The sequence below is a fragment of the Rhinoderma darwinii genome, chromosome 2, assembly GCF_050947455.1.
Source record: "Rhinoderma darwinii isolate aRhiDar2 chromosome 2, aRhiDar2.hap1, whole genome shotgun sequence".
NCBI classification, from domain to species: Eukaryota; Metazoa; Chordata; class Amphibia; order Anura; family Rhinodermatidae; genus Rhinoderma; species Rhinoderma darwinii.
In genome coordinates, this window is record NC_134688.1 from 255,942,464 (window position 1) to 255,960,098 (window position 17,635).

Sequence of the window (17,635 nt, forward strand, 5' to 3'; positions counted from 1 at the left end):
CATTTAGCGCGTGTGACTGCCCACATAAAATGTCTCCTGCAAATTGAACTTGGATGCTTGAAAGAACTGATGAAGAAAATAATACTTAGAATCAGTATGTAAATATAATTAAGTTACATTTTCTTTTACAATTAAATAGTTAATGAGAATCTGTCAGTAGATTTTAGGGCACCATACCACTAACATGTGGTTATACTGCTGGGGTTTTAGCATCCTAAACATACCCCTCTCAAAACTGTCCATTTTAGCAATCTGTCTGAAAGGAGTTATATTATAGAGTGTGCTGTATGGAAATGACCAGAGAAGAGTCCTGATGAGAGTCCATATATACTGGCCTCGGCTTCTTCTAAGCACTGAGCATGTGCAGGATACTGTTGGATTAATCTCAAGACTCTTCTCTGGTCATTTACTTACAGCGCACATTGTATTATAACTTCTTCTTAGGGCACGGCCAGATGTGGCGGAGTTTTTCCGCTGCAAATGTTGGTGCAGATTTGGGGCAATTACGCAACGAATCTGCACAAACATTTGCATATTTGACAGGTAATTCAGACGTTGCAGAAAACACAGACTTGCCACAGATTTCAGTTTTTGCATTGCAAAGGCTGAAATCCGCAGTGAAATTCCGCTTCTACTCCGCAACAGACAGTGCATGCTGTGGAGGGAAAATTCCGCAACGCAGCCTATGGTCCGCAGCGGTGTTTTCCGCAACGTCTGAACTAACTTGCCTAAAAATGTATTGAAACAAATGTAAAAAACGGCCGCTGAAGAATTCCACTGCTGACTGTCCGTAGCGGAATTCCACAGCAATGGTTACTATTAGAAGGGAATGTATCACCTATATTTTTTGTTCCTTATTAAAACCAGATAGTGAAACATAATCTTCTTTTCTAATCTGTGTTTATTTTTTGATTGTAGGATTTTTTTATTCTATTTTCTGTACATGATTATGGTGGGCAGCCATCTTGCCTGAGCTGTTAACAGAATTTAGATATATGCTTTACAGCAGCCACATGGACCATAGGAAACTGTGAACAGGAGGAGACCCATTAACTTCTATGGAAGAGTTGTCTAGACATGCTCTGCGAATTGTGCGGAGGTCATGGGGCAGGAAGGTATAGGAGGTGACCTTCACCTATTGACAATGGTGGATCATGTGTTATATATATATATATATATATATATATATATATACACACACACATACAGTCTAGAATTTTTAGGCTAGGTTAATTTTACCAGTGAGAGATAGATTATATAAAAAAAAAAAAAAGAAAATCACATAGTCAAAATGATATATATTTATTTGCATTGTGCACAGAGAAATAAGTGTTTGATCCCCTACCAACCATTAAGAGTTCAGCCTCCTCCAGACCAGTTACACGCTCCAAATCAACTTGGTGCCTGCATTAAAGGCCGCTGTCTTAAATGGTCACCTGTATAAAAGACTCCTGTCCACAGACTCAATTAATCAGTCTGACTCTAACCTCTACAACATGGGCAAGACCAAAGAGCTTTCTAAGGATGTCAGGGACAAGATCATAGACCTGCACAAGGCTGGAATGGGCTACAAAACCATAAGTAAGACGCTGGGTGAGAAGGAGACAACTGTTGGTGCAATAGTAAGAAAATGGAAGACATACAAAATGACTGTCAATCGACATCGATCTGGGGCTCCATGCAAAATCTCACCTCATGGGGTATCCTTGATCCTGAGGAAGGTGAGAGCTCAGCCGAAAACTACACGGGGGGAACTTGTTAATGATCTCAAGGCAGCTGGGACCACAGTCACCAAGAAAACCACTGGTAACACATTACGCCGTAATGGATTAAAATCCTGCAGTGCCCGCAAGGTTCCCCTGCTCAAGAAGGCACATTATACAGGCCCGTCTGAAGCTTGCAAATTAACATCTGGATGATTCTGAGAGTGATTGGGAGAAGGTGCTGTGGTCAGATGAGACTAAAATTGAGATCTTTGGCATTAACTCAACTCGCCGTGTTTGGAGGAAGTGAAATGCTGCCTATGACCCAAAGAACACCGTCCCCACTGTCAAGCATGGAGGTGGAAACATTATGTTTTGGGGGTGTTTCTCTGCTAAGGGCATAGGGCTACTTCACCGCATCAATGGGAGAATGGATGGAGCCATGTACCGTCAAATCCTGAGTGACAACCTCCTTCCCTCCACCAGGACATTAAAAATGGTTCGTGGCTGGGTCTTCCAGCACAACAATGACCCAAAACATACAGCCAAGGCAACAAAGGAGTGGCTAAAAAAAAAGCACATTAAGGTCATGGAGTGGCCTAGCCAGTCTCCAGACCTTAATCCCATCGAAAACTTATGGAGGGAGCTGAAGATCCGAGTTGCCAAGCGACAGCCTCGAAATCTTAATGATTTATAGATGCTCTGCAAAGAGGATTGGGCCAAAATTTCATCTAACATGTGTGCAAACCTCATCATTCAACTACAAAAAACGTCTGACTGCTGTGCTTGCCAACAAGGGTTTTGCCACAAAGTATTAAGTCTTGTTTGCCAAAGGGATCAAATACCTATTTCTCTGTGCACAATGCAAATAAATATATATATAATTTTGACAATGTGATTTTCTTTTTTTTTTTTTATATAATCTATCTCTCACTGGTAAAATTAACCTAGCCTAAAAATTCTAGACTGTTCATGTCTTTGACAGTGGGCAAACTTACAAAATCAGCAAGGGATCAAATACTTATTTCCTTCACTGTATGTATATATATATATATATATATGTATATATATATATATATATATGTGTTACCTTCCATTGTAATCCTACAGAACAGGTAGGGTCAGTCTATTAGGAGGCTCAGTGGTCAGAGAAAAAAACTGCAACATTTTAGGTTTCGTTTTTAATATAGATAATGCCATAGAAAAAAAAATCACCAAAGATCCTTAAAAAATATGTTTCATATAAAAATTTAAGTTAAACAATACATCTAATTTCTGATTACACATTCCCTTTAAAATTGTCCTGACTGTAAAACACCTTTCAAACTACTTTAAGGTTTTATCACATTTATGGCTTTAGTCATGTAGCACGAAACAGTAAAGAGAGATGTATTAGGACATTACAAGGAATATTTATCATTAAGGAGTCAGGGTGGAAGGTCTTTGGAAGATCTAGCTGTGGCAATACTCGCTGTCACCCAGCTTTCTCAGAAACCGGTATCAGAAAGGCTGAACAGATTTTTTTTCTCCTTACCTTCACAATATTTACTGGTGGGACATAGGATTAGGACACTGCTTTGTGCTCTCTTGGTAAAAAAAGATGTTGTGACGCTTATTATTTAAAATTTGCTGAACAGACTTTTTCTCTTCACACAGTCCATCTATTAGCCATGACAATGCTGGCTCTGCAATATCTTCCATTAACCCACCTCTCCATGTTCTCCTACACTACTACAATGGGAGACAAAACCCCATTCTGCAGCTGTTCCACTGACTGGGAAGATTGAGAGAGTAAAAAAAAAGTCTTTGTCCCTTAGGAATTTTAACATCTGGAGACATAAAAAGGAGAATGGAAATAAAGAGTAAAGGTACAGACTTGCAAACCCTGAGAAACAAGTATATAGAGAAATCAAGAGTGTATAATACTAGGTGGACTGGACAGTGCTGTATGAGATACATTGCCGTAAAAAGAGATAAAAAGAGATAATGTTATTCCATTAGGTTTAATGGTAATACTGAGCTTCTTACCGATAATACAGAAAGGTTTCCTTGCAAATCTCAGACGTCCCTTCCATCCTCTGTAACGACAGCAACACCCGGCAGACCAAATTCGGATCACATACTCCATGCCAAACACCACGATCATCACAAATTCCTGATGAGAACATAATATAAAATGTTAAATAAAAGTACTGTAATTGCACCCTATTATTCGCACATTTAAGAAGGCATTGTGAAATCGAGAAAGGATAATTGTCTACTGAACAATCGTCCCAATTCTCCCACTAACATGCATTTATGGTTTGGCCGAATGCAAACGAGGAAGAGATAAACAGCTTCTAGACCCCCCTACTTTTCTACGGGGTACTGGTTCTTGTTCCCCATGACAGCAGCACTTAGTTGATGGTCTGTCAGCGGATAAACAGCCTGAAGTTGCTTGGATCGTGTAGAAGTAAGCATTTATTACATAAACAAGACAATTTTTGGTAGAGAATCTGAACAAGCTAGATTGTTGACAAATATGTTCAAATTCACGGAAGCAAATCTTTACCAAAAAGCCAAATATATGTAACAATTACATAAAAATAAACTATGAACAATCAAAATTGTAAAACAACAAGTATTTAAACTAAAAAAAAAAGGCTTTTGAGTATTAGTAATCGTTGGTTTGCCATTGAAGGTGAAACCATTTAGAAAAAAAAGTTACATGTATCTGATAAAGTTGATCAAAAAGCTTCATTTTTAGAAAACAATGTCATATGTTATGATCTTTTATAGCAACTACTTTTTTTTCAGCTTGGGATTTAAAAGAGTAAAGTACAAAAGACATCTTATTAATGATACAGGCAAAGGTATTCTACTCCTCAGATTATTATATCTGTGTGATGTGCTCTGACGCTGGTTGATCCCTTGTGTAAGCTATCTCCATCTCCTTGGAGATCTCTTCCTCCATTTAAGCCCTGCCACCAAAGAACTTCTGGAAGAGACACCAGCTTTGGTGAAAACAAGAGTTTCACTTGAGAAATGCTTTCTGTACAATTGCTCTTTCATACAACTGACTTTTGTCCCAATAGTTTTGATCTAGCGATCACTTTTCTTGCAGCTGTACACAGCGGGGTGGCGGTGGTGGGGGTGTCATGTGGCTTTCAGAGTGAGGCTTGGGCCTTTAGTAGAATGAAGTGGGAGTAGGCACACTATAATGACATGTCACCACTAATTCCCCCTAGCAGTGGAAATTCAGGAAAGGAAATGGTGGGTTTATGTTAATAGAGGGACTTATATAAATGTTAATGAAATGGAATAAAAGAATGACAGAAACCTAATTGAAAGTTGCGGGTTTATTTATACGTTATAGTATTACCGGAACTTTTGTAACCTACTCGATCCCTACTGCTCCTATTAGGACATACAACTTTATTACATCCCTTGTAGCGGTTTCATAGGTTTGTTGGAAAACCCATTAAAAGAGGCTGGTTGCTGAAGTGGGGAGAAGGGGTGGCCTCTACTTCACATCTTGTGCAATTAGGCACCAGGTGCACAATCCCTCAAAGAGGTCTAAGGCGTCATGCACACGGGAAAGGCAAGGAGGTCATAGTATTACTAGAACTTAGTAGTTAGGAGAAAACCTTATCACTGGTATAAATACTCAGTCATACCACTTTTACACGGGCCGATGATTGACCAAATGTTCGACCCCGATCATCGACCAATGTAAACATGCCCAGCAATCAACCGACAAATGAACAAACGCTTTTTTGTGGTTGATCGCATCTTTTATGTGGTCTTAAAAATCATAGTTTGTTGGAAACACATCCCCTTGTGTAAACGGGAGATGTGCTGCCGACAATAATGCAAACTGTATGGGGACGGACGATCGTACTAAGGCTTGTCCATACCCAGTGTGCATTCTCACGATGTTTGCCGCATGTAAATGGAAGTTAAACGAGCGTCATCGACTTAATATCGTCAAATCTGCTCATATAAAAGGACTCTTTGTCATATCTTTAATAGACTTTTTCTAATATACATTGTGGCTCTGCACCACCTTCCATTATTTGAAAGTGTCCAAGACCTACAAAAGGTTAGAAACCTCTGCTCAAAGGGTACCATTATATGGTCTGACGTGGGCAGTGTCAACGAGACAGCGGATCGGGGCTCATTTGCTCCTTTCACAAGGAGCTATGTATAGTAGGATCATTCGTCCCCATAAATTTCTATCATGTCTGTAGCACGTCTCCATGTTTACACCCCGACTTGTGCTGCCGATAACAATTTAGGCTGCAGAAACTATACGATCAACCAACGCTCAATCTTTTGCTCGGTTATCGGCAGATCATTGCTCTATTTACACAGGGCAATGATCGGGAACAAGCGTTCTATGAATGCTCGTTTGCCCGATCATTGGCCCGTAGAATTTTAGGAGACATTAAGTCCACATTTTCAATTGTTATAATTTAAACTCATGCTAATTATTTTGTCCAATTAATTTTCTTTGTCATGTGTAAATACTAAATCCCAGACAGTTGTAACTAGGGATGAATGCAAATGAACTTGAGATTCATCCAGTTGACTTGGTATGGCAGTAACTTGACAGATACTGATGCCAGCTATAAAACAATTGCAGTATAAAAGATATAATAAATATTCATGGGACATTATTTTTGGAAATATAGCTAGTATGAGTTCCTTTGCATGAAATACAATATATCAATCCTAAAGCAAACTTTCATTGTATATCTTCCATTATATAGTCATAACGGGGAATCTCATAAAATTCCTTCTTGATCGTATCTCTTCCAGCAATCTCTGTACAAGCTGAGACATTGCATAGTGTTCAGCAGGATCTATTTGTGACAGATACCTCTAAGCTCTACACAACCCATATACATTACATTTCTTTTGTATCTAGATGATAACTATTTGGCCCAGACATCTGAAATGTTCCTTTGTGATTTTCTTCCTTTCTTCAACTTTTAAAAACCTCCCAAGCTATTTCCCATCTACGAATACCTTGTCTCAGCACAATCTCCTGCAGCTTTTAACGTTATTACAGACTGCAAAAAGTATGTTCCCAAGAGTTTTCTCCAAACTCACGTTTGCAGAGCATGGACGCTTCTATACTTTTCCCCAGCCTGAAGCTAATAAAAGCTGAGGAAGACGATACATTTGGTGTACTTTATTTATTTCACATGTAAATGCTTGACACACACATAAATGCTTAACGTCCTTTTTCACTGAACATGGTTGGAGTCAAAATACTTACCTTAAATGTCTTAGGTCTATGGTTCATTTATATTTTGTTTTACTAGCACATTGCATGTAGACAACCCATGTATAACAAAAAAAATTTAGTAGCTTTATTAAGGGTCAAAACAGTCTCACCAGAATAATAACATTATAAAGTCATGTCCTCCTTCCGTAACACTGAAATGACAATATATGCGGGAGCATCAAAACTGTCTGTGTTATGACGGACAAGTAAGTGACACTGATCCATTCTCTTAATCTATTGATCTGAGAGTTCAGGGTGGGTCTGATTTCCTAAACATCAGCAATGTGTCCTATGATATCTCTAGCACCTTTTCGCAAACAAAGACAACTGCGCATAATCAAAGGAGAGACACAAGGACTTCTTAATTTAGACTTTGCCTCCGGAGAAAGTACGCCTGACGTCAGCCATTTGGAACAGAGAGAAGGGGTATTGGAAACATAATGCAAATCATACAATAGGGGCTTGTGTTGATCCGCATTGATAAATAAATGTTGAAGGGTTCTAACACCTCATTATAAAGCGATATAAGATGATCATGAACTAAAGGAGGAAGAATAACAGACAAGTCATAATATGGAAGTTAAGTTGTTTGACACATTTTTGTGGTTACTAACAATGCAATCACTCTGAGTGACCGCAAAGCGGTCTTCTACCTTGACATCTTTCCCGAAATTTGTCTTTTCTGTTGAATAGTTCACAAACATTTTCGGCCTCCAGGTCAAACATTAATCTACCTATTAAAATTACATTTAAATTTTCGTTGGTGCTCGGACCCCCTCTCGTATTTAAGAAGTTACCTTGCATTGTCAATACATGAATCAAACGACATCAGCTACCTGAAATCTGTACAAAAACCTAGACACATGTCTGGGGAGGGGTCAATAGCGACCGTGGCATCTAAAGTGGTTAGGCAGGGGTAAGGAACTCCCTCTTTCACTGCATCGGTGCCCCGTGACCCCCATCGGCACAATGCAAAGCAATCTTGGGGAGCTGATGGCTATATACTTTTGGAGGGTAAAGGCACGGCCTACTAGATTGCCTGTCAGTTTATTACTGACAGGAAATAATGCTTACTGAGTATACCAAACCATAATGGAAGTTTTCAATAGATCGTATTATGAAGTGGCACTTAAAAAAAAAATTATGTTAAAGATTATTACAATTATAATAAGGCATGGGGGCCAAAAAAACTTGCGTACATATTAAATGCAAGTTGGGCAACAGTTGGTATTGAAGTAGTCGGGCGACAACATTTTGGGTGTAGGCTTACTTCATGTATTGTATACAGGGTAGTAATTTTCCATGATTAACAGTTTATAGAAAGGCTGATCCTGTATGACATGAATGTATGTAGTGCAACCAGCTGTTGAGTCTCAGTAAGACTTCGAAAATGACCAGGAATAGACAGACAGTGTATATATAATGTGTGTAAAGACGATTGAAAAGGTTGAGTAAGGTAGACAAACACAAGAAATGACATAGGCACAGGAGATCCACACAGAAAGAAAAATGATTTCTCACCAGTATGAATAGGCCCTTGTTGGATAAGTTTTGATATTCAGGAATTGTGGAGAATACAGAGAGCACCAGACAGCTGAACACAAGTACGAATCTGTAAAGAGAAGAGGGAATAATGTGAAACATACAAATATAGGGAATCATTGGTTTAAATAAATCCATGTGTAATAGTCATTCACAAGAATATATATTGTCTTTTTTACTATGATGGGTTGTACAAACAAATATCTGAGAACCGAGAATTCAGGAATGATATATTTAGGAGCCCAAATCCAGCAGTCCACCGTAACATACCGTAAAGTAAGACAGGTAGCTCACATAGCACCCTAACTCCTGATTAACGTATTTTCCGACACAAGCTCATAGGTTTAAATGATTACGGTGGTGGTTTCCAAAGTCAAAGCATACTGTCTACCGATTGTAGTTTAAGAATATTTACAAAGCCATACACATAGCTGCTCACTAATTTAGACTGGGATGTTTCTAATGCGAGTATGTGCTTTGAAAAGTATTTGACAAGCAAGTATACAGTCATAAAGTATTCATCTATTAAGCCTGTAATACAATTCTGTGGCCAATGGAGGGAGCACAGAGCTTGATAAATGTGGAGCTTTTAAAGAAGTTTTCCGGTTCTTTAAAATTAACGGCCTATACTTATTTTAGACCGATGGGGGTCGAACTCTTAGCACCTGCCAATCAGCTGTTTGAAGGGGCCGCGACACCTTAATTGTTTACACAGCTCCGTATGCCACCTCCTTACATTTAGTAGTGCCTGTGCATGCTATTACAGCTGCAGGGAGATGTAATTCCAGGCATTACCGCTACTAAAAGTAAGGAGCTGAGCTTGGTTAAACAATCAAGGGGTTGCGGTGCTCCCCCAGAGCTCCACGACCCTTCAAACCATTAACCGACCAAGGGGTGCGGGCGAGTCGGACCCTCACCAATCTAATATTGATGGCCTATCCTAAGCGGATAACCCCTTTAAAATAATCCCAAGCAATCAAGTTATTACCAGTTACTGCTCTCAACTGACTCATTCATATGCTTCAAAGGTATTTGCAAATGATTAACTTATACTCGGGGTATGTTCAGACATAATGGGAGAGGTGTATCCAAACTGGTGAATAGGAAAGGTGAAGCAGTTGACCATGGCAACCAATCAGGTCGCTGCTGTCATTTTTCAAAGGGCCTCTGAAAAATGAGTGGTTGAATCTAATTGGTTGCCATGGGCCAAATTGGATACTTTTCCCCAAATGTGTTATAAGCGAATTTTGCAGTGAATTTTAGCCTTTTTACTAAAAAGATGAAATCTGCAACAAAAAAACAGTGAGGAAATTAAAGCTTTAGATAAAATGTATTTCCTCCGATTCCACATAATAAATACGGTGTAACAGTGTAAAGTTGGCCCACAACGAGAAAAGTTGCAAGTTGTACCACTAAAATGTTGTGTGTCATCACTTGCCCTGAAATCTGGTGTAAATTGCTTAACCCCTTAATGATCGGGCCATTTTGCACGTTAATGACCAAGGATTATTTTTTGTTTTTTCATGGTCGCATTCCAAGAGTCGTAACATTTTTTTTTATTCCGTCGACATAGCCGTATAAGGGCTTGTTTTTTGCGGGACGAGTTGTGTTTTGTAATTGTACCCTTTTTAGATGCTTACAATATATTGATTCACTTTTATTAACTTTATTTTAGGAGAGAATTGAAAATAAGCAGCTATTCCAGCATTAATTTTCACGTTATAAATTTACGCCGTTTACTATGCAGCGTAAATAACATGTTAACTTTATTCTATGGGTCGGCACGATTACGGGGATACCACATATGTAAAGGTTTTATATGTTTTCCTACGTTTGCACAATAAAAACCCTTTTAGAAAAAAATTACTTGTTTTTGCATCGCCGCGATCCAAGAGCCGTCATTTTTTTTTTTTTTCCGTCGATATGGCCGTATGTCGGCTTGATTTTTGCGGGCCAATGTGTAGTTTTCATTAGTACTATTTTGGGGTACATAGGACTTATAGATTAACTTTTATTTTATTTTTTATGGGGGAAATGGGAGAAAAGAGAGAATTTTGCCGTTGTTATTTGCGGTTTTTTTTGGACGCCGTTCATCCGGCGGTTTAATTAATGTGTTCATTTTATTGGTCAAGTTGTTACGATCGCGGGGATACCATATATGTGTATGTGTTATTTGTTTTGACACTTTTACTGAATAAAACCACTTTTTGGGCAAAAAAAGTAGTTTTATTTGATTTTGACTGTAATTATTTTTATTTTTTTTCCACAAACTGATTGACACTTTATTTTTAAAGTCCCACCAGGGGACTTCACTATGCGATGTGCCGATCGCATATATAATGCTTTGGTATACTTAGTATACAAAAGAATTATTGCCTGTCAGTGTAAAACTAACAGGCAATCTGTTAGGTCATGCCTCCGGCATCGCCTAACAGGCAGTTGCGGAAGACAGACCTGGGGGTCTTTGTTAGACTCCCGGCTGTCATGGAAACCCGACGGCGACCCGCGATTTGTTTGTCACTATTGACAGCGGCATTTAATGGGTTAAACTGCCGGAATCGGAGCGCGCTTCGATTCCGGCAGTTGCAGCAGGAGCCAGGCTGAGTATAACAGCCGTGCTCCTGCCGCTGATCGCGTGGGTACAGTGTCAGTACACGCGCCATCACAGGACGGATATATCCGTCCTCCTGCGCGAACTAGCAGCTGCTGAGGACGGATATATCCGTCCTTCGGCGTTAAGGAGTTAATAAATGTAAGCTGTTGTGTGTACATATGCCCAAAATGTGTGAAATAGGCCTTCCGGGAAATAAACACACGTATAAATAGTAATAGCCAGGCAAACAAAATAAATGACCTAATGGAGGCTAATTATAAATGTCTGTCTTAACAAAGAACAGAGCTTTAAAAATGTCTTACAATGCATTTAAGTGTATTGTTACTGGATGGAGGCTCCGTTCATCACAAATGTGCTTAGGCTAGTACAATTTACACTGTAGCATGGAAGTGCGTTTTATAACTATATTATTACTATACATTAAAACAAAATTGTGTATTGTGTTAGATTCTCAATACAAACATGTTTATGCAAACTGCACTCACTCAGTCTAAGTTTACACAGCGTCAAACGAATAACAGAAAATTTTTGTAATTTTTCCTCATCTATCTGCACTCAATAACCCCATAATGACAAAGTGAAAACAGAATTTTAAAATTTTTTGCAAATTTATTAAAAATTAAAAAACGCTTTGCTATGACACTTGAAATTTAGCTCTGGGGGCCGCGCATTTCTCTAGATCATCTTTGAAATGTTTCTACACCTTGATTGGAGTCCACCTGTGGTAAATTCATTTGATTGGACATGATTTGGAACGACACACCCCTGTCTATATAAGTTCTCACAGCTGACAATGCATATCAGAGCAAAAACCAAGACATGAGGAAGAAAGAACTACCTGTAGAGCTTAGAGACAGGATTGTGTGGAGGCACAGATCTGGAGAAGGGTACAACAAAATCTGCACTGAATGTTCCCAAGAGCACAGTGGCCTCCATAATTCTTAAATGGAAGAAGTTTGGAACAACCAGGAGTCTTCCTAGAGCTGGCCATCCCACCAAATGAAGTAATCGGGGAGAAGGGCCTTGGTAATAGAGATGACCAAGAACACAATGGTCACTCTGGCTGAGCTCCAAACATCCTGTGTGCAGATGGGAGAAACTTCCAGAAGGTCAGCCATCACTGCAGCACTCCACCAATCTGGGCTTTATGGCAGAGTGGCCATAAAGAAGCTTCTCCTCAGTAAAAGACACATAAAAGCCTGCCTGGAGTTTGCAAAAAAGCACCTAAAGGACTCTCAGACTGTGAGAAACAAGAATATGTGGTAGGATGAAACGAAGATTGAAAGTTTTGGCCTGAATTCTAAGAATAATATCTGGAAGAATCCAGGCACTGCTCATCACATGCCCAATACCATCCCTACAAAGAAGCATGGTGGTGGCAGGATAATGCTGTGGGGGTGTTTTTCAGCAGCTGAAACAAGGAGACTGGTCATAGCTGAGGGAGAGATGAATAGAGCAAAGTACAGAGATAGTCTTAATTAAGACCTGATCCATAAAGCTCTGGACCTCAGACTGGGCCGAAGGTTTACCTTCCAACAAGTCAATGACCCTAAGCATACAGCCAAGACAACACAGGAGTGGCTTAGGGACAGCTCTGTGAATGTCATTGTGTAGCCCAGCCAGAGCCCGGACTTGAACCGAATCGAACATTTCTGGAAAGTCCTGAAAATGGCTGTCAACCGACGGTCCCCATCTAACCTGACGGAGCTTGAGAGGATCTGCAGAGAAGAATGGCAGAAAATGCCCAAATCCAGGTGTGCAAACCTTGTGGCATCATACCCAAGAAGACTGGAGGCTGTTATCACTTAAAGGGTCTGAATACTTATGTCAATGTAGTTTTTCCATTATCAATAAATTAGCAAAGATTACTAACATTCTGCTTTCACTTTGTCATTATGGGGTATTAAGTGCAAAAGGATGTGGAAAAACGTGAATTTTCTTTTTATTTTAGCACAAGGCCTCAACATAACAAAATATGAAAAAAGTGAAAGGGTCTGAAGATTTTCCGAATGCACTGTATTTTTGACTGCAACAATTGCACTATTCTTGCTGTCAAAAATAGTAGAAAGCCAGATAGAATCCCAGACTAAACCCATTAACAAAAGTGTGAACAGAGTTTTAAAGGGAAGGTATAGCACCGCAACCAATTTATTTTTTCTTTTATTGTTTCAATGCATCTAAAATGAATAATGAATAAACTTTGCACATACATTAGTTGAAAATTTCCATTGTTTTATATCTATAACTTCTATGTTTCTTCATGGTAACAGGCTACAAACATACTCTTTGTAGTCTGATCCTGCAGTCATACACACTTCTATCTGTCCCCTTATACTTACTAACATACTATTGTTAGGTTAGCAAAAAGCTGGAAAATTTATGGCAATATGACTGAAGGATTAGACTACATAAAGATGGTTTATTGTTTGTTATCATGGAGACACATAGGCATGTACAGGAGCTGAATGGTTATCAGAATGGTTGGTTTTTGGTCACCCTGCTTGCCAAAAAATGAAATAAAAAGTGATCAAAAAAGAATAAAAAACATTATCAGAATGGTTGGTTTTTGGTCACCCTGCTTGCCAAAATATGAAATCAAAAGTGATCAAAAAATCACATGTGCCCCAAAATGGTACCAATGAAAACTGCAGATTGTCCCACAACAAATAAGCCCTAACACAGCTCCGGTGGAGAAAAAAAATAAAAAAGTTCTGGCTCTCAGAATATGGCGATGCAAAATGTGCAGAGTGTTCCAAAAGCAGATAAGATTGGGCACCATTTATAAGTGCGACACTGCCCACATATCTATGATTATTATTTATTTAACGCATTATTATACCCTCTTATTATGCCCTGATGGACTCCAGACAGATTACATATGCCCCCACATTATAAACTGAAATATCAGCAAAACTCCAAAAAAACTACCTGTGGGGTCAAAATGCTCACTACACCCCTTATAAAATGCCTTGAGGGCTGCAGTTTCCAAAATGGGGATCATTACTTGGGGGTTTGTTTTACTATTTGACCCCAGAGCCCTGCCATTGTGGGCCAATGCTGCAAAAATCACCAAAATAGTCCTCAATTGCGCATTTGCCCTTTACTCCTAAGCCCTGTCTATGTCCAGGCAAATGATAAATGCTTTGAGGGGTGTAGTTTACACAAGGGGGTCACTTCACAGGGGTTTTTACTGTACTGGTACCTCAGGAGCTCTGCAAATGCGACATTTTCATTTTCACTGCCTAATTCCAATAAATTCAGCAAAAAAACAGTGGGGTCAAAATGCTCACTATACCGCTAGATAAATTCCTTGAGGGGTGTAGTTGCCCAAATGGGGTAACTTTTGCAGTGTTTGCACTGTTTTGGCCCCTCAGGGGCTTTGCAAATGTGACATGGCACTGCAAACCATTCCAGCAAAACTTAAGCTCGAAAAGTCAAATAGTGCTCCTTCCTTTCTAAGCCCTGCCCTGTCTCCAAACAGCAGTTTATTACCTCATATGGGGTATTGCTGTGCTCAGAAAAGTTTGCTTTATAAATGTTGGGGTGCATTTCCTCCTTTATCTATAGTGAAAATGAAAAAATCTGAACTAAAACTAAATTTTATTAGAAAAATTTAAATTTTCAATTTCCTAATAAATTCTGCAAAAAACCTGTGGGGTCAAAATGCTAACTATACCCCTAGAAAAATTCCTTGAGTGAAGTAGTTTCCAAAATGGGGTCACTTTTGGGAGGGTTGCACTGTTTTGGTCCCTCCAGGGCATTGCAAACATGACATGGCACTGAAAACTATTCCAGCAAAATCTGCTCTCCAAAATCCAAATGGCACTCCTTCCCTTCTGAGCCCTGCCATGGGTCCATACAGTAATTTATTACTACATATGGGGTTTTGCCGGAATTGGGAGAAATTGCTTTTCAAATGTTGCGGTGCTTTTTCTCCTTTATTAAGCGAAATTCACACGAACGTGTGCGTTTTGCAGTTCACGCAGTTCCGTGTGTCATAAGTGTCTGGTGCGTGGCTGATTTTCAGGCATATGCCATCCTTATGACACGCGGTTTTGATGTTTAGAAAAAGAAATGAAGGAGGGGGTTTTATTTTTCCCTTCATTTCTTGATCTACTGTTGCGCGAATCACCCGCAGCACATGGAAGTGTGTCCGTTTGCTGCGCGTGATTTTCACGCACCCATTGACTTCAATGGGTGCGTGATGCGCAAAACATGCTCAAGTATAGGATGTTGTGAGTTTTACGCAGCGGACACACGCTGCGTGAAAATCACGGACTGTCTGAACGGCCCCATTGGGTTACATAGGTCCGTGCGTATCACGAACGTGAAACACGTTCGTGTAAATAAGGCCTTACTTGTAAAATTAAAAATGTCTACGTTTTTCAGAAAAAAAAGATTTTTGTAATTTGGGGTCAAAATGCTATCTATACTCCTAGATAAATTTCTTGAGGGGGTGTAGTTTCCAAAATGGGGTCACTTTTGGGGGGTTTCCACTGTTTTGGCAACACAAGACCTCTTCAAACCTGACATGGTGCCTAACATATATTCTAAAAGGACACTAGGTGCTCCTTTGCTTCTTTTTTGCTGAATTTATTGGAATTAGGCAGTGAAAATGAAAATCACATTTTTTTTTCCACAAATTGTTTTAATTTTCTCAAGGAATAAAGGAGAAGAGGCCCCCCAACACTTATAAAGCAATTTCTCCCGAGTACGGTAATGCCCTATATGTGGTCATAAACTGCTGTTTGGACACACCACAGGGCTCAGAATGGCAGGAGTGCTACTTGACAAGCAGATTTTGCTTGATTAGTTTTTGGGCGCCATGTCGCATTTGCAGAGCCCTTGAGGTATCAGTACAGTAAAAACCCCTGTGAAGTGACCCCATTGTGTATACTACACCCCTCAAAGCATTTATAATTTGCCTGGACATATGACAGGGCTTAGGAGTAAAGGGCAAATGCGCAATTGAGAACTATTTTGGTGATTTCTGCAAAAAATAGCCTTTTGAAATTTTTTTGAAAATGTGAGAAATTGCTGATAAAGTTAAGCCTTGTAACGTCTTAGAAAAATAAAAGGACTTTTAAAAATGATGCCAACATAAATTAAACATGGTAAATGTTAACTAGTAACTATTTTGTGTGGTATTACAATCTGTCTTACAAGCAAATATATTAAAATTTTCTCTGAATTTTGGTGTTTTTCACAAATAAACACTGAATATATCGACCAAATTTTACCACTAACATAAAGTACAATGTGTCACGAGAAAACAATCTCAGAATCACTTGGATACATAAAGGCATTTCAAAGTTATTACCACATAAAGTGACACGTCAGATTTAAAAACATTGTCTGTGTTCATAAAGGGAAATGTCATGATTTTTTTTTTTTTATCATATTGCTTTTAATATATTAGCATAAATGTTATTTATTTGTGTTCTCCTGTTCTACTTTTTACTTTGTACTTACAGCCAAAACTGGCTGTGTCCTTAAGGGGTTAAAGATAGTGGAAAATAAACGTTTGGTATAATTAGCCAAAATTATTAAAGTCTTTATCTCAAGGAGTCCCCAAATACTACAAGGGATATACATTTTTTGCAGCAATAAAGTGTAATTATATATTTTCGGCTACACTTTTAAGACATTGCCAAACACCTAATTCAGCTAAAATATGTGATCCACTTGTCGTGAAATGAATATCATGGTCTCTTAGCAGATATATTCTGTGGGCTGAGCCCTACACAAGGTAGGGTGAGGGGAAGATACCAGCTCTGCAGACGTTGCAGCTCACAACTGCTGAGCATTAACAGAAATTAAGACGGACATTTATTTGCCGGCTCTTGAAATGTTTAAACTGAGGTTTTAAATATTTAATAAGGAGCGAGCCTGCCGCAGAGAGAAAGAGAGAGAGCGAGAGTCACGCTGGGGGAAAGGATGGTATGGTGCTGTAAGCATGAGGGAGACTGCGCATTGTGTGTTAACCCGTTACACAGAAACCAGTACAATTGCTACTGCCTATTAATAATGTGTATTTCATTTTTATTGTAGGTTTATTCTTACTGGTCCTGTCGATCTATATAGTTTTACGAATTCAAAAACATTATCACATGGCTACTTTCTTCACTTGCTATCGGGTTACACATACTTCCCAGGGGGACTGAACACCTGAGAAAATAACAGGTGCCCCATCCCCAGTGCTTTTCCAGTGCGCATGTACAATTGCCCTATGCCACACCAGGGCATGAGCTGGTGAGCACACACAGACTGGAAGAAGGTGAACATGGCAGCGTAAAAAAACGCTCGACTAGCTAAACTAGTCCAAACCGTCAGTAAAAGGTATGTGTAGTACGTTTAAGATAAACACATTGTATAAGAATGCGTAAAAATTAATATTTCGTATTTTGAAAGCCATTTATGTGTCCAAAATACCTATCTAAGTATCTATCTATGTCTTTCTGTCTATCTATCTATCTATCTATCTACACTAAGCCATATCTATCT

The 17,635-nt window shown here is 39.1% G+C and overlaps 1 protein-coding gene across 1 annotated transcript in view; it reads right to left on the bottom strand.

Moving 5' to 3' along the window:
• Positions 1-17,635, bottom strand: part of KCNQ4 (potassium voltage-gated channel subfamily Q member 4) — a 187,177-nt gene that overhangs the window by 62,386 nt on the left and 107,156 nt on the right. The window contains exons 2-3 of the mRNA XM_075853172.1: positions 8,497-8,587; positions 3,732-3,858 (exon numbers count right to left, since the gene is read on the bottom strand). Coding sequence (XP_075709287.1) covers positions 3,732-3,858; positions 8,497-8,587 — 218 coding nt within the window. The remainder of the gene's footprint in view (positions 1-3,731; positions 3,859-8,496; positions 8,588-17,635) is intronic.